The following is a 25,538-nucleotide window of genomic DNA, read 5'->3' as shown; positions in this document are numbered from 1 at the left end:
CAACAGTCGCCTTTACGCAGTCACGCGTGTCGGATCGTCAACTCTCCGAAATTGAAAATAAAAGGCCCTCAAAGCACCCCAAATACAGCTCAAAAAAACTTTTTTTTTTCAGGCATTCTTATTGACCACGTATAAAATCAGAAAATCACTTTTGTAGAAAAATTTTTTTTTCATGTTCCTAGCCCTTTAAGATCTTTCGAAAGTATGTCATGTCGCACTTTGTGCCTCGCACTTATTCACGGATAACTTTTTTAGGCAGAAAGCGGAAAAACTCTTTTGCCAGAATGACGGTGGTTATTATTTTTGCATCGAAAAAATAACTCAACAACCACTATGTACAGTAGGCCTAACTATTATTTTTTTTATTGATCGACTTAAAATAACATTTGACATTTTTTCTTCTGGTTTGGCATTTTTTTTGAGGTACGTTAGGCTTTTTTTGAAATTTGGATCTGGCAATCTTTCCAGGGCCCAATGGTTATAAATAGGGGAGCTCTACATTTTTTGCTGTGGATAGATCGGTTCAGCAGTTGGTTTTCAAGCGACAAGACGCGGATGTTAAAACACAGCCCTGCGAATTACCGTACTGTCTATTATAGCCTATTTGATATAATTCACTCTGCTTAACATTGAACACTTTTTGTAGTGTTGATAGTATTGTTTAAAATGCTACTAGATAAAAGTCAGTTTTTGGCCTCATCCAAGATGTGCTCCATTTGGTCGGTATACTATTGTCTATGATCTATGAACATTTCACTAAATGTCTATGATCTGGTCTGTGATCTGTGCGGCCTACTTCAGTAGTACCGGTACCATGCAATAGTCAAATTAATCAATTTTCATTCATTAGGTTAAATATCAACAAGACAAACAATCATTCTAATTACGTATCGAAATAAGACAGTAGATTTATCTGTATTGTTTCACTTCTGGACGTGTTGGTGTGAGTTTCTTACACTGGAGTGTGAAAATGGTCCTGAATCGCATTCCTCTCCCAGAAGGCAGATATGAAAATGAACTATTAAATTTTCTCAAAACTTCTGTTCCCAAAGTGTTAATTTTGGACAATTCATGGACGGTTGGTGCTTTCAAGGACAATGATGTTTTGAATGGAATTTTGGACCAGGTCTCATGGTATGTTTTTACAGTACCGTAATCGGTTGATCTTCAAAAAATATGATTGTCTATTGAAAAGAGGATTTGATGCAGTATTGTGTATATTTGGTGCACAGAATTTTTGTGGTTGTTTGTACATTAAAAGCATAAACATTTGAAAGTCATTTTGTGTTTAAGAGTTAAGACTATAATTCCTGCTTGAAGAAAACATTTCCTGAGCTTCTCAACGCTCTTTAAGTATTAAAATCAGTGTGACATTATGCTATCACAAAACATAAATTAACAGCTGATCTAATATTATATTATTATTCATGATTTAGACTGATTTTGATCTCACAAGTAAGTATAGTATTCAAGATATTTAGCTCGTGCATTGATAAAAATGTACGATATGTGCTTGACGGCTTAATGCATGAAACAGGCCTAGCACATGAAGAAAAATTTTTGTACTACCGGTACTTAATTTTGTTCAGGTGGTTATTTGGCAATGATCAGGAAGCTGCACTTGTTGAGTTGGAGAAATTAAATGATCCCTCTAACATATGTGGCCATGTATTTAAGCCAGGAGAAGCGACATACACTTGCAGGTTAGTTGAATAAATCATTGTCATAAGAAATATATAGTGTCAAGAAAACGTAGTTGCAAAAAATGTGCAAATTCTTCATCATTATTATCCCTTGGGTAATGGGTATCGTTGTTATGGTCCTTCCAAGTATTCTTGGGCCTCATCAGCTTTGGTATTTTACATTTCTGCACCTCAGTGTCCTGTCGTAAATTGTTGGGAAAGGTTTTTGCCTGTTGACAGTTTTTGTTACTATCACAGAATAGTTTCTAAAAAAAAATGTTTAGGACTTTTCAACATTAAATTCTTAGCCACGGGTGAAGCCAGATGCTTCCTTTTCTTATGAATACACTATGATATATTCTATTCCATTCAATATGTTTCTTACATACAGGTACTTTGCTAACTTTTAGCTTCTGAGTTTATTTCATGTCAAATTTGGTGCTTTGAAGATAAATGCATCATCCAGTTAAACATTTTGGCACTAATGGAATAATTTTTACATTGATTCTTTGAAGTTGTTGGCATGGCAATTGGTGTAGTACTTTTTAACTGTACTGGTATTACCTTCCGAATATTTTATAGAGAGTGTGCTGTTGATCCAACCTGTGTTTTGTGTCAGGCTTGCTTTCGTAAAAGTCCACATCTTCATCATAAATATAAGGTAAGGATGTATGATCCTGTTGTGTAAACTAAAGTTAAGAGAAGATAGCTTTAACAGTTTATATTACTAACGCTTTTACAATCACACTGATTCACTTCATGACTTGTTGTTTAATGAAACATCTTTCATGTCATAAACCACAAGCACGAACTTTTTTTTTTATTCTCTCGGGGTAGTGGGGAAATGGTGCCAATGAGTGAGAAAACAATCATGACAAAATTTGAGATTCATAACAAATTGTCTTCAGCCTTTCATGGGGCCCAAAAATCAAAAAATGGGGTCAAAAACGCAATTTTTTTCAGAAATATTTTTAGTTTGGGTAGATACAATATTGTTTAGACATATCTAGAGAACCTAAAAAAAAAATTGAAATCATTTGAACTATTCTTTCAGCTTCCTCACAGCTTCTGAAAATTTTCATTTTGCTTAAAATTTTTAATTTTTGTTTGTGGTTACATAACTACAAACTGCGTCAGTGACGTAAATTCAAATAAAAGACGTCACTTTTTCCTACCATGTAACCACCCACAAAAATACGAAATTTTCAGCAAAATGGACATTTTCAGAAGCTGTGAAGAAGCTGAAGGAATAGTTCAAATGACTCCAATTTTTTTTCTTAGGCTAATTAGATATATCTAAACAATATTGTATCTACCCAAACTAAAAATATTTTTGAAAAAAATTGCGTTTTTGACCCCATTTTTCGATTTTTGAGCCCCATGAGGAGGCTGAAGACAATTTTTTACAAATCTCAAATTTTGTCATGAGCGTTTTCTCACTCATTGGCACCATTTCCCCGCTACCCCAAGAAAATTTAAAAAAAATTTCAAAAACGAGCCACCCTACTACAGAGTACAGAGTAGTCACTATAGGCACAGATTAGGGTAGACTACAGAGTAGGGGAAACTACGTCACCATAGGCCCTGCAAGCCTGCAGGGGTGTGGCGTACCCCCTGCTCTTATAGGTATTTTAATTTTTTTAATCTTATTCTTCAAAATATATCTGTTTCAAATTCACACTAATGTAGTTCGTTTTCTATGCAGCATGCTATAACAATGCCTGAGGTTTAGGGTCCATTAATAACTGTACACTGTACAGTGTTGTGATTGGAAGAACGCAACAATGTCGTTGAACTTCGTGAAGACGACACCTTACCAACCATGTTTCTGAATGTGGCAATTCTCATACGATTTTACTTGACTTTACCATGCACGTCTTGCAAGGCTGAACGTTTCTTCAGCACACTCAGACGGATCAAGACGTATTTGAGGTCAACAATGACCCAAACCAGGCCAAACCACGTGTGTGTGCTTAATGTACACAAAGAAAAAGTCGATCATCTCGACAAAGAAAAGCTGATTGCAGAATTTATTGCGAAAACATCAGTTTGAAAAAATAAGTTTTGTGGTTGAATTGTCGTATGTTAGTTTGTTTCGCTGTTTTCAGTTCTTTTGTTGGTTGTCATTTTATGATGTTTATGCTTTATGATTATTTGGTGTTTGATGATTATTTGATGTTTATGCATGTGATGTTCTGACATAACTGCACCCCCGGTGCCGGTAATTTCTAAAACTCTACACTTATGTACGTCACCTAATCTATTAATCAACTGATTTAACAAAATTTTACAGCAATAACACTTAAACTCAACAGTCAACAGCCTCAAGCCAAACAAACGAACCACATAAAACAATGACACACTGACTTTAACACCATTCGTCATAGCACCACATGACTAGGGAACTGTGTTCCAAAAGCTAGTGCATATCGCTATTACCACAGCGAACTCCCAGCATCAGGCTAAAACAAGTCGTTAATATCTACATTGTGAATTAAGTGGTTTACTTTTGTACTAAGCACATACGCTATTACTTCATGTTTGAAGGATGCACCAAATGCTTGTTGGCTGCAATACAGTCTTCATCGAGAGGTAAACTCAGTGTCAAATTAAGAAGTTTTTGTTTAAATTCTAGGAAATCTGTAGTTATAAAGTCCGCATGAACAAAGCTTTTTGTTTTTGAAGCTCCATTCATCAAATGGTGGGGGTTGCTGTGACTGTGGTGACCCTGAAGCATGGACTCAGCATCCGGCCTGCAATATCCATACTGTGGACATGAGCAACCCAATGGTAGAGGAGCAACTACAATTATATAAATACTTTTTCATGTTTTGGTGGATGAATTTAAAAGTGTAAAATGGGTTGTACAAGCCCAGGTTGAAATGATTGCACCAATAGCTTTCAAAGTATGATAACAACGTGACATAATGTAAGCATGTAAACAATCGTAATTGCATGCATTAGTATTCGCTGTTGTGTGTGGACATGTAATAGGCCAGCTTATTCTATTGCTGATCAATTCTTAAAAGAACAATTTGGTCGGCAGCTGCTAAAACACCAATAGGTGACTGAAGTATTACTGAAAAACTAAATTGTGTATTACAGCAGATAGATACAATACATGACGCAGTGCTTAAAAGAACTAAGAGAAATTTAATTATGTTCTAGTTGAGCTCACTTTAAGTAGCAAGACAAACGCTGTGGTTCAATCATTTTTGAACGCCTTTGCTAGTACAGTCAATGTTGCAGGTTGATGCTAGAACAAGGCTGCCCAAGGAGCTGCGGGAACGGGCAGAACACTTTTTTAGAATCCTCCTTGATTATGTTGTCGACTTACTAACTGTCGATAGATTACATCACAATGACCTACCCATTCAGCTTACTGGGTAAATAAATTGTTTTACACAATTAAAATAAATACATTGGGTTGTGATAATAATAATGATGGTAATGTTTATTTTTATTGTTGTTTTCTATAACAATCGAGATGTTCTAGTTACATCCTGTTGTGTTTTTGCATGCTTATTGTGTCCGGTTATTCCAAGTTATTGCTTGAGCAAACAATAAATCATTTATCCTTTGATCGATGAGATGTTTTATGATGAAAAATATGTTAAAATTCCCATAAATCGTCCAACTAAACCGACACTGTATACTGCAGAAGATACGATGACACTTACCTCACTGTGGTGTTCAACGATGAGTCGCATACCTTTGATTACGTCATCAGTGTCTTGCAACGGGCTGTGCAGTGTTCTCCAAGCACCGCTGCTGACTATGCGACAATCATTGATAGAGAGGTACTGTTCTGGTGTTTCATTGCTGTAACGTGGTCGTGTATATTGTTGTTATTTAACTATCTCTATGATTTAATGTCTCGTGTTATAAAAATGCTCAAATAGTAAATTTGTGTTTGAATATGCTTCACTTGTTCAACATGGTGCTCATGGACAGTATTACTGTACACTGGTTAAGACAGGTCAATGATTAGCTTCATAGGAGTTGGATTTAGAAGCAATGTGAGGAGCTATTTTTGCATCCTATAATAATAATAAAGTGGTATCTTATACAGGGAAGAACTGTGGTTTTGATTGGAACCGAGCAAGAATGCAAAGAATCAAAAGACATTCTCAGTGTAAGTTTCATATAGAAACGAATGCACTTTTCTGCCTGTGTGTTGTGGGATTGCATTATTTTATGCATCTCAAATAATTTGCCTTCGATGAATTCTGACCTGAGCTCATGAATAATATTACTTTTAAATATTATAGAAAAACAGTACCTTTCTTTTCTTTTTCCCAATATTTGGAATGAGTTTGTGATGACGTCCACAAATTGTTAAATTTTCAAATTTGAGCTTGTGTTTTTTGCACTTGAGGTTTGGGGTTTCATTGTGAAATCAGTTGTCATTTTCGCACCATAGTTTTCAGTCATGCATTATGATGGAGAAACATTTTGTAAGATTTTACTCATATAAGTACAAATTGTATTATTCTGTGAGTAAAAAAACCGAAGTTGGGAAGCATAATGTTCGACTTACGAACCTTCTTCCACCAGAGCACTTCCCCTCTAACAATATTAGCTGGCAACAGAAGAAGGAGGGCGCCACTAGTGACCAAAGTCATGCATTCGTCTGTGGTAGCCCACGAAGAGTTCGCGCTCGCTCTTCTAAACTGGATTTCCGACATAGCGAAAAGATCTGGTGCGTGCCAATTACTGAAAACAAACTAATTTCAACTTTTCTGCCTCAGTACTCTTGTAGTATAAATTACGAAAATTAATGGGAAAACCCCTTTTCTAAAACTTTACTGCGCTTGCAAAGCATTGAGAGCACTGCTTTGCCTTCGAACAAATATTTACATGTTTAAGCACGTGTGTTGGTTTGTATGCAAACTTGTTTTGACCATGCGGTAATATCTATTGACTTTCACTCAGCACAAGTGCTTGTTTTCTAGACGGCCTTCGACTGATGATCTCACATGCCTTACTTGCAAGCAAGCCCGATGAAATCGGTGACACGTCTCCCGCAACCAAGTTGATGTTAGCAGATACCACGTTATGGAAAGGTACGCTTATTTTGCACGTCTGCTTTGAGAATTTTGTACTTTTTTTTAAACTTATTTTTACATTTTTCAAACGTCAACTTTAATGGCTTTTTCCTTCCGCAAACCAGAACTAGCAGCACAAGCAATCACAATTATATAGCTTACACTTTGCAACTCTAGAAGATTAGAATATTGCTGTTGAATGCTCGAATACAGACAGGACTAGACACATGATCAACTCCTTTTCAGTCGCTCGAAGCTCGTACCAGCAACTCTTCATGTCTACGTTGCTTTTGCATCCTGACACAAAAAGGTCGTTTGGTGTTATTTATTCAAGAATATACAAAAAGTTGATAGACAACTACTTGCTTGACGACCACGATCACGGGGACTCGATCACCTCCATTTCAGTTCAGCTTTTCACTGTTCCAACCGTGGTGAGAATAGCATTTTTTGACACTATAGCTGTTGCATTTTGTTGCTGTACAATAAGTCAAACAAATGTAACGTGCATGCAATTGTACTCTATGTTAGCTTGATCAGTTCTTGAATTTTTTGTCTTGACAATGTCCGCATTTGACAAAGTCTACGCTAAAGCTAAATTTTCATTGTAGAACTGCTTTAGTGTTACAAGCTTTGAGCTCTCGGCGTTAGCTTACTCTGTTTTATGGGTGCATAGATTAACTTTACGTAACATTAAGATACAATGTAGTTTCGGAAATGGCAATATCCATTCTTCATGGAAGACATTCATGGTAACACTCAGGTATTAGTTACCTAAGACTCTTCCTAAATCTAGAGTATTTACAATCGGCTGCCAGCATGCATCATCGTGTTGTTCCCTAGGTGTGGTACTTGGTGGTCGAAGTGGATTTACTTTGCGTTGTCCTCGGTACAATCATTGATTCGATGTGCAACGAACTCAAGGAGCCTAATAAGGATCATTCCGATTACGAGATCGATGCAAGAAAGCTCAAGAAAAGCTTCCGTAGATTTGTTTTTGTCTTTTATGATTTGAAGTAAGTCTGCTTCGAAAAATGTCATTTCCAGCTCGGCAAAAGTTATTTTTTACATTGCTTCAGGTTCTTGTGACGTTGAAATGATGCAAAAAAACACTTTTTTGCATTTAATACAATTAAACACATTTTTATTGTCACAGCGAGGTACATTTCATTGCAGGTACGTCTTGACCAACGTCCCCAGCTCATGGGACGAGCATTTAAAAGTCTATTTCAAAGCGTTTTTTCGCATGTTCGTGTCGTACTTGGCTGCTCTTGAAGTAAGTGTTCGCAACGATTTCGTGTTTGACGATTGTTATCACTTTTAATGTTTTTTTCCAACGTCAAAAATATTATTCTGAGATTGTTATCAAACCACAGACACACCATTGAAATGAATTGCAAAGCAGAAATTTCTTTCAGTGTAATTTTTGTAAGATTGCTTACGGTAGTAACATACATTACGTAGATATAGTAGTGGCAGGTAAAATGCGAAATTACTCTACTGTACCAGCCTACTGATTTCCGAGCAACTAGAATACTACAACCTTGGGAGTAAAACAATATACAGCGATTACTGGAAGTTCCGGGCGGCTTCACAGACTGTGTGTTTGAACAAACATCGTGCGTTGTTTTTCCCAAAGGTCCGACAGAACGTTTGTTGTAAGTTATGTTATATTTGCGGAAAGAAAGCTCCTTGTGTTGGCTAAAAACGTATACTGTGTGAAGTTTTTTTTTTTTAATGCGAAATCACACTTAAGGTAACTGTTCGCTTTTTTGAAGGGAATGAACTCTGTCATCCGACAAACGAGTCAACATCTCGAGCATGAGCCCGAATGGGAGACAGGAGTCTCCCTCCAGTTACGGCTCATCCCGGTCATTGGGAAACTGCTCCTATGGTGTTCATCAGACGTACGTAGTTTTGTTTATGTCATTTTTTTTCTCTTGTCTCGGGTAGCTGAATCATTTTTGTATACTTTTTTATTTGAGAATGTTAGTGGACGTAGAAATATGTGTGGCCGTGGTCACTGAAATAACTGGTTTAGCGTATATTGAACATGAACATTTTAGAGCAGGGCACATTTTTACCATAAAAAATTTTATCTTCTTTTTTAATATAATTTTTTTCTCTTATTTTTTCACGTTGCTTTCAATGACAAAGTACCCAACCCCATCATGTCGTTCGCATTCCAGGAGGAAATGCTGATTTATTGTCTGGAAGAGGTCACCACGAAGCTGGAAAGTCTTCATAAGAAAGAAGGTTTCACTCGGATAGTCGAATGCTATCCCTTCAGAGAGACTGGCTTTGAATGCATTAACTATGACATCACAACTAAAGCTGTCTCTGTACACTATCCTTTAACCCGTCTCTCAGCTGCTCTTCTGGTCAAATTTGGAGTTCGCAACATCCCTTTCTCCCCCAAACTCACCAACTGTATCCTTGATGTTACTGAGCGTGCGTTTCGGGCTGTGTCTCTCTATGCCCAAGTGACAGCAGGCGCTTGGAGGCGCAACGGCTTAGCTCTTGCCAATCAGGCGTTTTATTTGAGAGACTATCAGTGCAGAACAGAATCATTCGACCGTGACATCCAGCTGATGCAAGCATGCGCGGCCGTGATAGACCCCGATCACTTCTGCATAGCATTGCAGCAAAAGATGAACTTGAAAGACTATGCAAGGTTTAATGAGGTAAGATACCACACACATCTATTGTGCATATGTGTGTTACTCGATGAAATCCGAGTGACTGGCACGCTTTCATCTTCGCTAATAACCTAAAAAAGTGCAGCTTTCAAATGCTGATTGAGAAATTTATATTGAGTGTCTTGTTGTCTGCGCTGCACGCCTATAATGCTTGAACAGGAGGAAATGTCAGTGCTGTCATTGAACCATCATTAGGGTGCTTTGAACCCCCCCCTAATGAAAAAAATTTCTCATGACAATATATTAATGTTGTACTACCCCTACAAAAATCAATTATGTAAAATATTCTAAAATTTGGATGAGCCTAAGGCATAATATGACATCTTTTCAGCAAAATCTGAGAGGTGTCGTTTTCGAGATATTTTTATCTTGGCTGTTCATGTGAAATGATCCTATTTTTCGTTTTTCTCAAGCTCGACGTGAACCCGGTAGAGTTCATCTAAGTTTTGTAATATTTTACACAATTGATTTTTTTAGGGGTAGTACAACTGTAATATACTGCCATGAGAAATTTTTTTCATGAGGGAGGTTTACTCTAACCATCATATTTCTTTGTTTGGTCAAAACAAAGAATTCCCACATTTTGGTCGCATTCGCTTTCTGTTCGTATTTTATATGTTTGTTTTTATAACTTTTGCCTTATGTGTTCGTCTGAAACAAGCTCCAATATTTGTATGGTTTTGTATCAGAGCAAATGGATTACATGGAAACAACTCTTTAATATGTTGCATTAAGTTTTGATATTGGGAACAACATAACCCACATACAACATAACCCTGACGTTAGATGGGATCGCCAGCAGAGATCGTGGTTTTTTACCACACTCTGTCTAAAACCCCCATTGATCTTTTCATCTCCAGGTTCCTTTTCATCCTCCCTTTGACCTTGCTCTCTCCCTCTTTTTATCCCAACATCTTTCATCTTTTCATCTCCAGGTTCCTTTTCATCCTCCCTTTGTCCTTGCTCTTTCCCTCTTTTGATCCCAACATCATTCATCTTTTCATCTCCAGGTTCCTTTTCGTCCTTCCTTTGACCTTGCTCTCTCCCTCTTTTGATCCCAACATCGTTCATCTTTTCACCTCCAGGTTCCTTTTTATCCTCCTTTTATCCTTGCTCTTTCCTTCTTTTAATCCCAACATCGTTCATCTTTTCATCTCCAGGTTCCTTTTCGTTCTTCCTTTCACCTTGCTCTCTCCCTCTTTTGATCCCAACATCGTACATATTTTCATCTCCAGGTTCCTTTTCATCCTCCCTTTGATCTTGCTCCTTCCCTCTTTTGATCACAACATCGTTCATTTGTAATAAACTACATATACACTTTTATGAAACTATGTTTCAGTACTTAGTGTCCTTCTACGAAGAATATCTATCACTGATCCTCTATGTTGCTGCTGAGCGTTATACAGAAGGTATTGGCCAAGTGTCGTATGAAGAGAGGGTCAAGAGAGAGGTCATTCACATACTGGCCAGTGGTCCGAAACCTCACTCAAAAATACAGAAGCTTTTGAGCGATGAGGTATTTGATGATTTGTATGCTTATGCTTTTTATTGGGATGGCACAACGGATAAGGCGTTGGCTTTACAATTATGCAAACCTGGTTCGACTCCCGGCTTCAGCTGGTTGTTGAAAGCAAACACCGCTCACCTCTACCCAGGTGTAATAAATTGGGTAGGCGTAGTTGCTGAAGTAAGGGCGGCCGAAGTAAAGGAACTGGCCACCCTACTCTCCTTAGTGCCAAAGGTTTTGTACAATGAGAACTTTATCTTCTCATACTCGACACTTGAACCAAGTATGGGACCCCCTTTACCTTTTTATATGGTTATATTTGATGATTTCTATGCTTGCATAATATGCTTATGGATAATATGTTTGTCGATAAAAGTTAATAGTAAATTTATCGTCCAGATATGCAGTTCATGGCTTGATGGGTAGTAAGGTGTTACCTTCAAACGAGGTGTTACCCAAAGGTCAATTTCAAGCTTAGCCTACGTCAAATCTATCACTCGTTTTTCCTTTCATGTATACTTTTTCATAAAGTGCAAGTTTAGTAAAATCTTAAGTGCAAATCTGATTGATATTCTGCCCAGATGTCCAGCAAGCCAGACTGGGAATCCGTTCTAAACGAAGTTGCCGACTATAGACCTTCCACAAGCATCAAAACCAGTGCCAAGTAAGAATTAGACATCGTAACAAAGTGATTGATGTTCATACAAAATGCTGCACGTTGTGCCTGTTTTGTGAGGGTTTGCTCTGATGGCCATTGGTCAGCTATACAATTATACATATAATGCTACTGTGCTAATAACAAAATCTTCGTTCTGGCAGTAGCAACGTTTTTGCTTGAGCATGACGAGTTAGTTTTCTTTTACATATTAAAAGTAAAGGTTTTTTATACAAAGCGGTATAAGCAGAAATGATTGAGGTTTTAATATTCTGTGTTTTCCGCAGGTACGAATTGAAAGCGGATTATTTGCAGAGTGTCTCTCCCTGCTTCTACCACTACAGGACCGTAACAGACCAAACTAACGCTCAGAACGAGGTCATCAGAAGGAAGAAAGCTAACCACCAAAGTTGTGGTATGTTGTTGATTGTTGATGTTGGAATAAAGTTTAAAATGTCTTTAAAAATTCAATCATTTGCACCTTGATATGATATAGTTAAACATTCGATTTGTATTTACAAAGCCATGAAAAAAAAAAATAGTGGAATGCTTTTCATGTTTTTGTTTAAGAATCATGTCAGGCGCAAACATGCACTTTTTTCGCATTCTGTTTCAGTGCTATCGTCTCAGGTTCTATTCGAGATTCCTGTCTTTTGAATTAAATCAAATTTCTTCCAGTTTTCACCCCTCGTCCATCTCCACCCTTCACAAAGCAATTCGTACAAGCGGCAGACATCCTCCAATGCACTTACTTCCTTTCCTTTTTAACGAGCACCATAAAGAGGTTGATGCCCAACGCAGACGAACGTCTAGAATGGTCCGATAAACTTTTTGAAAAGGTAATTTGCGGATGAGAGTTCTTTAAAAGTAACGTGATTTTAAAAATACTAGATGGTTACTTTAGTTTTGTATTATTCTGCGAGGTTAAATGTCAACATATAGACTGAATTGCGTGTTTTTTAACAAAACTTACCATTGATTTACCAAAGTTTTATTGCCCATGTTGTACAACCATTCAAGCAAGTGTCACTTTTTTCAGATTTTGTTTGTAATCGGATTCGGGATAGTGGAAGAAAGAGAAAGAGTCAAACAAGACCTCAACAGTCCGTTCAAATTTTGTGAAAGGGCAGATCAGTGTAAGAGAATGATTCATTGTATTTTCAACATACTTTGATGCCTGTAAAAAGGTACCAAAAATATCGAATTTTCAAAAAAAAGAAAAATTTGATTTTAGAAATGAAACATCAAAAATGTTGTAGCTTAGTTAACCAGTCATCGTTGCTGACCCTCCCCAAGTTTCATATTACGTCACTGCTGTTGTTTGTACAATGAGACTCCAACTACTAAAAAATGAGCGTCATTTTTGATTGATCTTATGCACTGTTGATGCAGTGAACTCATGATACTCCTCCACATATACCAAGGTCTTCAAATCAGTTACGTATTGGTCGACTCATGGCTGAGTGACGCGTCTGATGCTTCAACGGGCTTCCGTTCGAGGCCGAGCGGCTTGCTTATGTCTTAACAAGATATGCGTTGGAGTAACCACTAAGATTGGCTTTACTTTTCCATCTACTTCTCTAAACCTTTAGCCGCCATTGGTTAGCCTGAACATTGCTAGTATTGATACATTTGTGAATAAATAAAGATCGTGCTGCAAAAACGAAACTCAATCCATTGCATCACTATTAATGTCGGCTGCATTGCCGAGTGGTGAGAGCCCTGGAACGACACTCGAAAGGGCGCCGATTCGACACCCCTCACGAGCATGCAGCTGTGTCTTTGGCAGGACACTTAAAGGCACGCCTGAAGGTGGACACGAAGATTGGCTTCCTTGTCTTCCCGTCCACTTAATCAAAATCTTCAACCACCGGATGTAAGCCTGGATACGACAAACAAACTATTAATGTTAGTGATCACTTTCAGATGGCGTTCTGGAGCAGCTTCGAAAGTGTGCTGAGATCGAGACCGTGACCATCCACAGGGAGAACATATGCTGGATAGAGAATGCCGTCAGCGACGTCTTGAAGAGACGGTTGGGAATAATTAAAGAGGAAATCGATGGTCAATCCTCAGCTTCAGCCAATTCCAAAGTAATTTCATGTCTTTTGGTTCATAAAAGAAAATGTCACTGTATTATTACCAATCGACACCTTGATTGTTTCACCCTTGATGAGATCTTCAAAAGGTCAAATAGTATTTTGATGTATTTTTATGTTTCACGTATGTATATTGCAGATGAAAAGTAAGTCCTGATCAGGACACAAAGACGTGTCGAAAACGATTGAAACTTTATTTTAATTATGTTGTATGTTCTTTGTATGATAAAATATGTTAAACCCATTGAAGTTACTTTGTTTTGTATGTCTGTGGTTTCACGTAAAAATAGTATAAAACTATCTTGTATTGTTGTGCTCAAAGCAACTATGTACATTGTACAAGCTTTAACCCTACTCGATTGGTATCAACCTCACGTGACCTCCAGGTTGACAAGGCGCTAGCGGCCGAGCTGCACAAGAAGAAGAAAGATGAAGCTAACAAACGACGAGCGGACATGATGGAGCAGATGAAGGTAATGCAGCGGAAATTTTTAGAAAAGAATAACATGCAGATGGAGGAAGAGGAAGAAGAGATGAATTTATCACAAGAAGAAGAAGTTCCCGAAAAGTGAGTTGCAATCAACAACCAAGAAATAAAATTTCTTTGAAACGGTATGATCTATTTTTGCACGTATAAAAACTTGCATGGGTTTTGTTGCTGATCGCACTACATTGTTTGAATGATCAGTAACCTGAAGATATTGTTTTAGTAGACAAACAACTTTTACTGTCAGTGCACGTTTCACTGTGGTTTTTCCACTTCACAAGTAACGTCCCAAACAGTAAAATCTGTCGTTTTTACATTGATTCAACGTTGAATCAATGTAAAAATAACGGGTTTTGCTGTCTAAGATAATATGCCCCCCTAGCCTTGGTCGGTTGCATTGTAAAACGTTGACAAGCAGCCAGCCCTAAATTACTTCATCGCAGTCGGATTAACGCACTAACACATCGCAGTCGGATTAAACCAGAAACGCAAATGATGTTGAGATCAGAGAAAAATTTTCATAGATTTTTTCTTGTGTCAATGCATCATTTTTTACCAAAAATTCTTTCGTTTTCTGGAGTTATTTCATTACAAAGTATATGAAGAAACAATTGTAGCAATTCCATCTCCTGTCAATGTGAAGATGTTCCGTATACAAGATATCTTTTTGTAACGTACAAACTCTAAACGATTTATTCTGAAGTTTGGTTTACATCATCTGACCAAAATACACGGTTTATGTCAGCAAATTTCCAATTTTGGTGTGGTAGGAGTGGTAACGGAATGTTTAGCCTCATTTCAAACGCAAAAGTTAAAATTTTACTCAAAGTTTATAATTTCAGTAATTTTTTTCCAAAACTTAGTAAAGTACCAAAGGTAAAAGCAAGCATATAACTCACAAACTGTTTTAAAATTTAATCACGTTTCATGGAACTAAATGTGGAGCAAACACGAAATTGGCTTCTCTATGACCTAATCGTAATCTTTAAAACACCTGGTAGAAATGACGACATTACAATTTTAGAAGAAAAAAAAACAATGTTACTTTGCAGTCATAGCGAGATGCCAGTTTGTAGTTCGCTGGAGTGGCAGCTGCGTTCGCTGAAGCCAACAGAGGAGACTTCCGTGTGCCTGCTGTGCCAGGACGATAGCCGGGTGCATGAGGGCATGGTGTTTTCCGCGTTCGTGCAGATGTCCTCTGTCATGTCCAAGCGCCGCGTTCAATGTCAAGAAGATAGAGAAAATTCATGCGACATAAGCAACCCGGTTGGTAAGTAGTTGGGCTTCATCAGGTTCTGATGTTAAAGCGATGATTATAGACGTTACCATTGCATCGAATTGAGAGAAAAATGGAGATAGCAGTTGTGGCAAAGCATCCTATGAACTAGCCGTCAGTGCAGCACAAATGATAAAGCATACGTTTTCCAAAATCAATTAGAATCGATTTAACTCACATTTGTGTTAAATTGGTATTTAGAAACGTTGATAAATCGTAAAATATGATCAGTGTTTGATGCGAAGCTATCCTCCCATGCACAGTAGAATGGAGTGAAAACTATTTTTGGGGTTAAACTTCATAACCGCATGACTTAACAACCGTACCTGCTAGAAACTTGAAATTGGTCTTAAAAGATTCAAAAATTACATGTTTCCATCTGCTCTAAGAGCAATTTTAACCTTGTATGCAACAGACAATGATTTAAATGAAAAAACCTGATATTGTGCATTGCACAGGTATCCACATGAGCACATGCAGCCATGTCATGCACTTTGATTGCTGGACTCAATACTTTGAATCCGTCAAGGAGAGGGATGAGCGGAGACCTTATCGGATGCGACGATTCATCTCCAGCTTTTCTACATCCAAGAATGAGTACCTGTGTCCTCTGTGCAGGTACGTAAAGCAGAGGTGAACTCGCAATAAGAAAAGTCACAACTACATGATTCCGATGCAATGTCAACTCAGGAAGAGTGAAGATCTTTCAAATCTGTTGATCATCTTTGATCTCATTTGACAAATTATGAAATTGAAGCTTTGAAGGTCCAAAGGTTAAAAGGCTGAGAAAATGTTTTATTCACCTGTGGGTGTTTGATTTGGTTGAATCTTTGTTTATTCTTTATCCTCGGACTGACAAAACTTTGATAGGTTATTCCTGGTAGTTGACGCAGGGCCGGTTACCGAGATTGGCAGAGTGAAGTTTCCGATTGTTGAAGTGTTGTTGCCGGGAAATTATTCCATTCATTAGATGCCGCTGAATGGAGAACAGTCCTTAGAAAACGTTGCTCAAGCGCACGCCCCGAGAATCGAACCAGCGCCGCTTGATCTTGAAACTTCTTCGTTCACGAAGTCACGCGCTAACCAGCTGAGCTATCGGGGCGGGTGTGAAGCACAGCAACAGACACGAACTTCTGACGACTGTGACCATAAAATTTCTTTCACATAACAGCAAAAATATAGTTTCCCAAAACTTCAACTGTGCTTTATCCCGTGTCGATTTCTTTTTGTATAAATTTACCCCACTAGTTAGTTTCCGATGAGAACCTGCAAAAATGAAAACTCTTGCGTTTGTCTATTTGAGTTAAACGACTGAATAAATTGATCGTTTCATCACTTTTTCACAACAACATCTTTTGCAAACTTAATAATCATGAATACTTTTTAAAATAAATAATTTCTCCAACAAATTCAGCCGTTTGAGCAATTGCATCATCCCCCGTGTCTCACATGGAGCTGTTGCCAAGCATCGTGGTGTGTCCTCTTCTACTGACGAAGGAATGTCCACGACGGAGTGGTTGAAAATTATTACTGAGTTAGTTGATCCTCCGGAGCCAGTGAAACAGGAAGTTGTGATTAAACTCCATCTGGATGACCCACCAACATCGCCAGATCAGGAGGAATGGCACGATGCTCCTGACTCTCTTCCGGAAGGCATGTTATCTACTCCAGAGCTACGGACCTCCCAAGAGTACATGGAGACAGATGAAGATAACGCACAAGGAGCATATACAATTATGTTTGAAGTGAGTAATAGAAATATAATAGGGTGTCCCACTTTTAGGCGACTTTTCAGGAAAATTAGGTTCGGGTCAAATTCTGACTGGATTAAAAGTGGGACACCACCCTAATATACAGTATATTAGTTCTTTTTTTTCTTTTTTTTCTAGCGATAGTAAGATTCTGTGAGGAAAAAGGGTTTCAAGTTTGTGATTTGACGTGCGTGTGCAATTTTAAGTTTTCTCGTGTCTTCCTAACGACTTTGATCAAGTGTTATCTTTTTTATTACAAAATCGAGTCCTCATCAGCAAACACATTATCTACAAATAATAATGCAATTGGGATTTCCCGCTTTTTATTTGAAATCATCAATTGTCTTATCGTATTTGATTTCGATTAAAAATAAACTCTCTTGATCAGAGCATGAACAAAAACTGTCCGTTCGATGATACCATAGGCGACAGGTTATTATTGTGGCAAGCTGTGGTCACCACCTTCCAAGTGGCTGAAGCAGTGTCAAGGTTTCAAGAGACCCCGTTGCTAACCCCACCGTCGGTACGGATGAAAGAAACCCTTTCCAACGTGATCCGGGTGTCTTTCATGGTTCCAAAGTACACGCAGCAGGTAACGTTGCTTTCTTTCGCTTTTTAGATTAAAAACAGTGAAACAAGCGAGCATAAAGCTCTGTGCGTGTAATCCAATAACTTTATGGCCTTTGTTTCTTTCGTTGTTTTAATAAAAGCATTCGGTTAACAGATTCATAGGAAGACGCTGCCTTGTCGTTGCAAGGAATTTTGCTTGCTTGTATTTTCTTAAACTCTAGACAAGCAAAGGACTTTTCTAGACTAGACTTTTCTTAAACTCCCTTCGTAATCGTAACATAGACGAGACAGGCTGCACGCCTGTACGTTGTACAGGGATTGCCGTTTAAGTGGCTAACTCGTTAGTCAATGAGGTTTTATCTTGGACCCGGATTGTGTTGATGATCTTCACAGTGCTTATTTTTGTCGATAAAATTATCATCTCTTTAAATATCTTCCATTTTCAATATATTTTTAGGATGTAAAACTTTTATGACGTACGATACAAGAAACGGATGAAGGAATTTTGTAATGTCGCGTCACAAAACTATTCGTCGGAGCAAAATAACAAAAATATCTGTTCTCTCCAGGCCGCGGAGAACCAAATTTATGAAAACACGCTCCGGACTCTGCTTGGTATAGGAGGTCCGCCCTTGTTAAACATGAATATCTTCCATGTGTTTGTGAGGTTGATCTTCTCCTGTGAGGGTCTTCGGTCCACCACTAAAATCTCTGCTCCAGACAATGACCGGAATGTTCTGTTTCTTTGCGCCCTAGCACAGGTTGGTACCGTCACGATGTGTTAGGTCTCTGTGATTGTTGTAACTTGTATTGTTGTTCTGCTGTTTGTTGTATTGTTCTGCTGTTTGTTGTAAGGTACGTTTGCTTCTTCAAGCGGTGAATCATTAATTTTAAAAATAACATCAGCAAGCAATCGATCTTTGAGACGGACATGAATGAAATCGTTCACCATGCTTTTCTTGGCGTCTTAAATCTGAGATGAGCCGTTGGGTGTGACTCCCTGATCTGAGTTCAGGACAGCTGCACTTTTGTCCGCTCACAGATATTTTTGAGTTGTTTTCGCGGCTTTAGAGTTTTGTCTTACAGTTTAGTGTCAATGTAACGGAGTACTAATTCTCTTCTTTTTTGCATAGATCGTTCAAATAATCATCTACCTGGACATGAAGGAAGTGACATCTGACAAGAAGACTACAAATCCTAATTCACCCCTTATCCAACTGTTTAATCAAGTGCGGCGAAACTATGATTTTTGATAAATTTTGCTTTAGCTGCACGTAATTCAACCGCCATTAAACATCATTGTGAACCGCCATTGTCTCAAGCATTTTACATTTTCTTTTACTACGTTATGATATCATGCTCTTAATTAAAAACACATTTATGTTTCCGTGCAAAAAAGAATCTGTGATTTCGCTGGGATTGAACCTGGTGCCTTATCGACTCTGTTTTGAGAGCGATACCACTCGGCCACTAAATCATTTCGCGTTTCATTCCGCAGGTTCGATCTTACGCTAACCTTGTTCCATCTGAACATGTAGACGAGGAGAAACTGAAGGAAAACATCATCTTTGCGTTCTCACCTTTCATAAGGTTTGGTTTGACTTACGTTTATCACTTCATAAAACAAACATTTTGGGATCTACTTTATGCAGCACAAATCAGAAGACAGTTTGTACGCCAAGCATAGTTTCAAGTGGAATTGTATGGAGCTAGAAATGATAGAGATAATTATCGACACTCACTATAGAGATAATTATTGGGAACTTAAATATGAGCACTTTTTGTAATATTAATAGTTTTCATTCATCATCATCATAATCCATCGTCGGTTTGTTCCCCACTAGTGGGGGTGGCCGATTGTTTCCGCGCAGCAATTGTTTTAATTCCTTTTCTCCATTTCACCCTGTCCCTTGCATCTTCCTCCTTCAGTCCGACTTTTTTAAATTCATCCTTCATTTGTTGTTTCCACGTTCTTCTTGGACGACCGCGTTTCCTCTTTCCATCCACCTTTAGATCTAGTGCCTTTCTAAGAAAACTTCCTTCCTCTCTCCTTATCACATGTCCATACCATCTTACTCCATTTGCCCTTGCCAGTTGGTCTATGGTCTCTCTCATCTCTAGCATATCCAACAATTCTTCAGTCCTTTTTTCCCTTCTCGTTTTCACCCCACACATTGCTCTCACCATTGACCTTTCCGTTCTTCTCAGGATTGCCAGTTCACTCTCTCTCAATACCCATGTCTCGCTACCATATAGCATTGCAGGCCGCACACTGCTCTGATATACTTTTCCTTTCATCCTTAGTGAAAATTTTCTGCCATGCAACATTTCCCCACATTCCCTGAACTTTGCCCAGCCCAATCTTGCCCTTGTTGTCACCGCTGCTTTACATCCACCACTTCCATTTATCCGATCACCCAGATAACAGAAGTCTGTCACTGTTTCGATGCCATGGCAGAACTCATCATCATGGCCTTCCACTTCATTCCTTCCTTTACTGCATTTCCCACAAACAAAACACTTCGCCAATCTTGTTGCGGCTCTCTTGACATTAGCACATCTTGCATGTACCCACTTTCCGCATTCCTTGCATTGCATTGAATTTCTCATCACTCTCTTGCCACATATTCCACAGGGATCTACTTTGTTCTCAACAACTGTTCCTTCTGCTCCACTCACCGTCACTTTTGTTTTTTCAAGATTCACCTTCATACCCTTGGTTTCAAATGCTTCTTTCCATTTCTCAAACTTTCTCTCCAGTCCCTCCATACTATTACTTGTCAAGACCAGGTCGTCTGCATACAAAATTTCACTCAATAAGCCCTCTCTCACTCCTTCAGTTACAACGTCAACCACAATAGCAAATATCAGAGGTGACAAAACTGATCCTTGGTGTACACCAACCTTCACAAAAAACTCGTTTGAATAATTTGATCCAACTCTCACTTTTGTTCTTGCATCCTCATACATAGACATCACAGCTCTCACTAATACCTCCGGTATACCTCTTTTCCTCATTGCCCACTCCATCACTTTCCTTGGTACTCTGTCAAATGCCTTTTCTAAGTCGACGAAACACATATATAGTTTTCTCTGCTTCTCTCGGTATTCCTCCTGCATTCTTCTCAATATAAACAGAGCATCCGCTGTACCTTTTCCTGGCATAAATGCAAACTGCATAACATTTAATTTCACCAATGTTCTCAACCTCTTCTAGTATTCGCTCCACAATTTTCATTCCATGCTCTAGTAGTTTTACACCTCTATATGCACTGCAACTTCTCACGTCCCCTTTTCTCTTGAACAGTGCAACAACAGTACTATGCTTCCACTCCTCCGGCATTCCCTCTCCATCTAATACCCTTTGGCTAAGTTGTAGCATTACTTCAATTCCCAACTCTCCACTTGCTTTTATCATCTCTACGCTCACTTCTGATGGACTGGCTGCTTTATGCAGTTTCATTTGCCCCATTGCCTCCACCACTTCATCACGAGTAACCTTTCCCACTGGACCCTCCACCAGATCAACCTCTGTCACATGATCCCATACATTCTCCTTATTCATAACATTTTCCATATGTTCCTTCCACACTTCTCCTCTGCTTTCCGGGCTGAAATGCAACTTCCCATCTCCACTCCTTATACATCTTCCCCCTACAATATCTTTCCCATCCTTTTTCATTTGCTTTATGAGTCTGAATACTTTGTTTTGGCTTTCCCCCATTTTATTAAGTTCCTCCTCAGCACCATTCTTCATAGCTCTTGCAACAACCCTCTTTGCCTTCTTTTTCATACTCTTATACTTCTTTTTATTCTCTTCTGACCCATTTTTGCGCCACTGCTTGTATGCATCTCTTTTCTGTGAAATCGCATGCTTCACCTCTTCATCCCACCACCATGTGTCTTCACGATCCCTCCTCACTTTCTTTTTCCTACATACTTCATCACATGCTGCTAGGACACCTTTCTGAAATGAAGTCCACAAGTCCTGCGCACTCATGTTTACCAGCTCTTTTGGTAAACATGAGTGCGCAGGACTTGTGGGCTTCATTTCAGAAAGGTGTCCTAGCAGCATGTGATGAAGCGTTCATTGTTTTTACTATATAATATAATGCGTTAATTGGCTTTTTTCCTCACTTTGGAAAGTTTGGAAATTTATACAGTAGAATTCGCCTATAGTTTATAGACATTGTCTAAAGACACCTGAAAGGACTTTTGATAAAGTGTCACTATTGCCGAAGACAATAACCCAATTCCACCTGTAGTTTCAGAACAGTACTTCGCAACAGATGCCACTATAGCGGAATGTCGCTGTGGCTGAATTCTACTGTACTACTCTTTTAAATTAAACTTTTTATCATTGTTTGCGTCGCTCACTATTCTTACAGGTGCTGTCTCCTGTTCATGCGTCACTACACGAACGTCGCACCCCCGGAATCCCTTGAAACCCAAGACAACATCAATGACATGCTGGCATACCTGGGTCTGCCCAACGATATTTTAGCCTATTTTGATGCTTCCGGCACCACCAGCTTTGAACCGTATGTCCAAAGGTTGGTGACCTTCCTCGTAATGTGCAGTTAATGATTAGCTGCGGGCAATGTTAACATAACGTAACTGTGCATCGTTTCAATTGCAGGTGGTGTTCCCATCATTTGGTGGTGTCGACTTTGAACGATCCGACCAAACTCTTGACTTTTCCTGACTTGGCGAAAGTTAATACATTGATCGCTACAGACGATGACTACAGGTAAACCCTAACCATAACTGCATCTTGCAACTGGTGTAGTGATATATCGTTGAAACGTCAACACCCAGACGCAAAAGTTACAACTTTTAGCATCGTTTTAACGTCGATAGACGATTTAAATCTTGTAAAAATATCAACTTTTGTCAGCTGGCTACAATAAAAATAAGTCTAAAACTATCACTGGACAATACGTTTTGTTTCTTAGCAACGTGATAGCCCAAGCCTCCCAGTTCGTGTGTCCAAGGTTCGGGGGTGACGATGACTCTGTTTCCCCCGCGCTTTGTCTTATCTGTGGTGCCACGTTGTGTTCGCAGGTCGGTAGGAAGTTTGTATTTTTCAGATTTTCAAATCTACCTAATTGAATTTATTAGTCATATATCATATTTCGGTAGAGTTCGCTTTTTTCTACCACAGGCATGCAAGACGCAATAACACCTGGTAATCGGAAAGAGGTTAAACTTTTGGATATGGTTATTATTATTATGATTGGGTCGTATTTATCACAAAAAGTAATTTCTTCCTGTTGTGCATTATGCAACATCTGTTGTCAACTTTAACTTCTTATACCAGAAGGCGGTTTTGCCAACTCATTCCCAGTTAGAAACACGCATCAATAATTTGTTGTTTTGTGCAGAGTTATTGCTGCCAGCAGGAACTGGATGGAATCAAGGTTGGCGCATGCGCGTATCACGCCCAACAATGTAGTTATGGATTCGGGGTATTTCTCAGGTGGATTACGACACTATTGCTGGACGCTGATGCTGCTTAATGTGATATCAATCTAGAGATTGTTCTTAATATATGGCAACGTTATTTATATCGGCGTTTAGCTAATAAATATGTTTTCTCACGCGTTAAAAGCTAAAGTTAATGTGGTGATTAGATCAATGTGGTTGTGGATGCTTTCCCACAACTCGGAGTCATTACTTAATATTACATTACTTAATATTGTTTTAATTTTACCTTTTTTACCATCCGGCCATTTTTCAGCTTTGTAACAGAATCTTGCGTTTCTTTAACGTTGCTCGCTTGTGAGTCAACGCTAGTCCACATTTTTGACTTTAAAATTATCTTCACCCTCTTCTGTCAGGGGGAGAGCGTGTATGATCATCCTACATAACCAGACGAGGGGATCATATCAACCAGCTCCGTATGTGGACGAGTACGGAGAAACAGACCAGGGTCTGAGGTGCGGTTCATAATAATCGACTTATGTTGAAACTATGTAACATATAGCTTCTTTTTGTTTTTTACGTTTTTCTGGACCATCAATGTTTCAACCTAGTTCGATATATGTGCAGTTAGCCAGTTATGCATCTTGTTTAAAATGTTTATATTAAATCTGCTCCAAGCCTCAAAGTAGTATTGAATGTAAACTAGCAATAATTCTTGGTTTACATTCAATTATTGCACCTTGTCGCTGTGACGTCAATAAGGCCGATGTGTCAAATATTTAGTGTTTGCCTGTAGGGCCACGCTTTGTCAACGACGTAATTAGACATATGAGTAGCTTCACAATCTGTACCTCACCTGACAACACAATCGCGTTGAACTTGTTGTTATTATTTTGTAACAAAGGCGAGGAAACCCATTGACCTTGGATCGATTCCGAGTGAAAGAGCTCAATCTTTTATGGCTGAACCACTCAACAGCTGAAACCATCGTCAGAGAAATGGAATCCAATCGAGCTCTTATCAACATCGATTGGACTCATTACTAGATTGATTGGCTGGTTCGAGATTGCAAAGTGGCTGATAACATTATTGCAATGTTTACATAAAGTTATGGGGGAATGCAGAGGAACTACCCTTTACCTAAATGATTTTATCTTTTTTACTGACTTCGTTTCGTTATTCACTAAATAAGATATTCTGTCTCCTAACTGACTTCACATCATGAGGTGAGTCTTACATCCAGTTTCCATCAGGGACTGGTGCGAACTTTAATCCATTCTAAATGACCCAATCAGTAAAAACCGTTTCGATACTTCGGAGCTAGAAAATAGTTGTTGAAACGAACCTTTGTCGGAACAGTGCCATTTTATAACAGCTGAGAAGCTGCATTGGAAGATAACACAAGATATGAAATCATGTCCGCCCCATTAGCTCAATGATTACGCGCCTGGCTCAAGATCACGCGGCGCTGGTTCGACTCTCGGGGTGTGCGCCTGAGCAACACATTTCAGGACTGCTTTCCATTCAGCGGCACCTAGTGAATGGAATAATTCCCCGGCAACAACACTTCAACAATCGGAAAACTTCACTCTGCCAATCTCGATAACCTGCGTTAAGAGCCTCTTGTCTGCAAGTATGCGAAACTACCAGGAATAACCTATCAAGGCTTTGTCAGTCCAAGGATAAAGATTCAAAACCAAACCACTCGCTGTTTGGAGTGACAAACTTTATTTGCGTCTAGGACACCACTGTGTGTTGTTTTACATAAACTTTTGTTGTCAATTTACATTTCACCATAGATGTCGCCGACTTATAATTTGTTGCTTTTTTGTTGTTTACAACGTAACTAAAAAGTTCTGAGGATTTGCACATTTTGCAACTGCTTCTTTATACCAAACGGGTTGCTGTATATACTGTTTGTAAAAGCAGCTCTACTTGGAAGTACTGGGAGGAATCGGTAACTTATGAGCATCGCTTAACATTTAAACAAACAGGTTCGTTAAATTAATGAAGGCGACATTAATGTACTGCAAGACTCCGGCATGCCAAGCTTTTCTGCGAATATTACGTCTTTATTACTAGTTTTTTTTACTGTGCAGCTGGTTCCCGCGTTGAGGAATTAGCTTGTGTGATATTCACCCAGCAAATCAAACTTCATGGGCATTTATTGCATATCGCCGGAATACGTAATTTATTGAAGCAACTGACTGCATTTTTTGTAAGCAGTTGAATACGTTTTGGTGTCAAGATTGTGCGAATGTGCGTGTTTACTATATCCACAGTATAAATAAAACCTTTCTACGCATACAACACGGAAGGAGACTTTTCACTTACAGGAAG

The 25,538-nt window shown here is 38.7% G+C and overlaps 1 protein-coding gene across 1 annotated transcript; it reads left to right on the top strand.

Annotated features, from left to right (window-relative positions):
- Positions 1 to 970: 970 nt before the first annotated feature.
- LOC145772571 (E3 ubiquitin-protein ligase UBR2-like) lies at positions 971 to 25,468 on the top strand. The gene is made up of 34 exons (XM_082584433.1): positions 971 to 1,134; positions 1,590 to 1,703; positions 2,265 to 2,343; positions 4,368 to 4,472; positions 4,932 to 5,068; positions 5,344 to 5,482; positions 5,755 to 5,817; positions 6,240 to 6,384; positions 6,638 to 6,748; positions 6,977 to 7,164; positions 7,574 to 7,746; positions 7,907 to 8,006; positions 8,509 to 8,637; positions 8,920 to 9,414; positions 10,769 to 10,945; positions 11,518 to 11,600; positions 11,879 to 12,006; positions 12,270 to 12,430; positions 12,631 to 12,727; positions 13,518 to 13,684; positions 14,077 to 14,258; positions 15,230 to 15,447; positions 15,912 to 16,071; positions 16,868 to 17,198; positions 17,593 to 17,796; positions 18,344 to 18,535; positions 18,908 to 19,003; positions 19,273 to 19,364; positions 22,163 to 22,327; positions 22,414 to 22,524; positions 22,730 to 22,838; positions 23,159 to 23,253; positions 23,615 to 23,713; positions 24,103 to 25,468. Exons 1-34 carry the CDS (start codon positions 971 to 973, stop codon positions 24,242 to 24,244), a joined length of 5,151 nt encoding a protein of 1,716 aa, XP_082440559.1. The 3' UTR covers positions 24,245 to 25,468.
- The last annotated feature ends 70 nt before the right edge of the window (positions 25,469 to 25,538 follow it).

Source organism: Aplidium turbinatum, chromosome 6 (genome assembly GCF_918807975.1).
Source record: "Aplidium turbinatum chromosome 6, kaAplTurb1.1, whole genome shotgun sequence".
In the NCBI taxonomy this organism is placed as follows: Eukaryota; Metazoa; Chordata; class Ascidiacea; order Aplousobranchia; family Polyclinidae; genus Aplidium; species Aplidium turbinatum.
Note: the sequence above shows the minus strand (reverse complement) of the source record. Positions and strands in the feature narration are given on the sequence as shown.

Coding starts and splice junctions, on each gene's coding strand:
- LOC145772571 (XM_082584433.1), top strand. CDS start 971: ATGGTCCTGAATCGCATTCCTCTCCCAGAAGGCAGATATGAAAATGAA. Junction 10,946..11,517: donor AGAAGCTTTTGAGCGATGAG/GTATTTGATGAT, acceptor TATTCTGCCCAG/ATGTCCAGCAAGCCAGACTG. Junction 13,685..14,076: donor CAGCTTCAGCCAATTCCAAA/GTAATTTCATGT, acceptor CGTGACCTCCAG/GTTGACAAGGCGCTAGCGGC.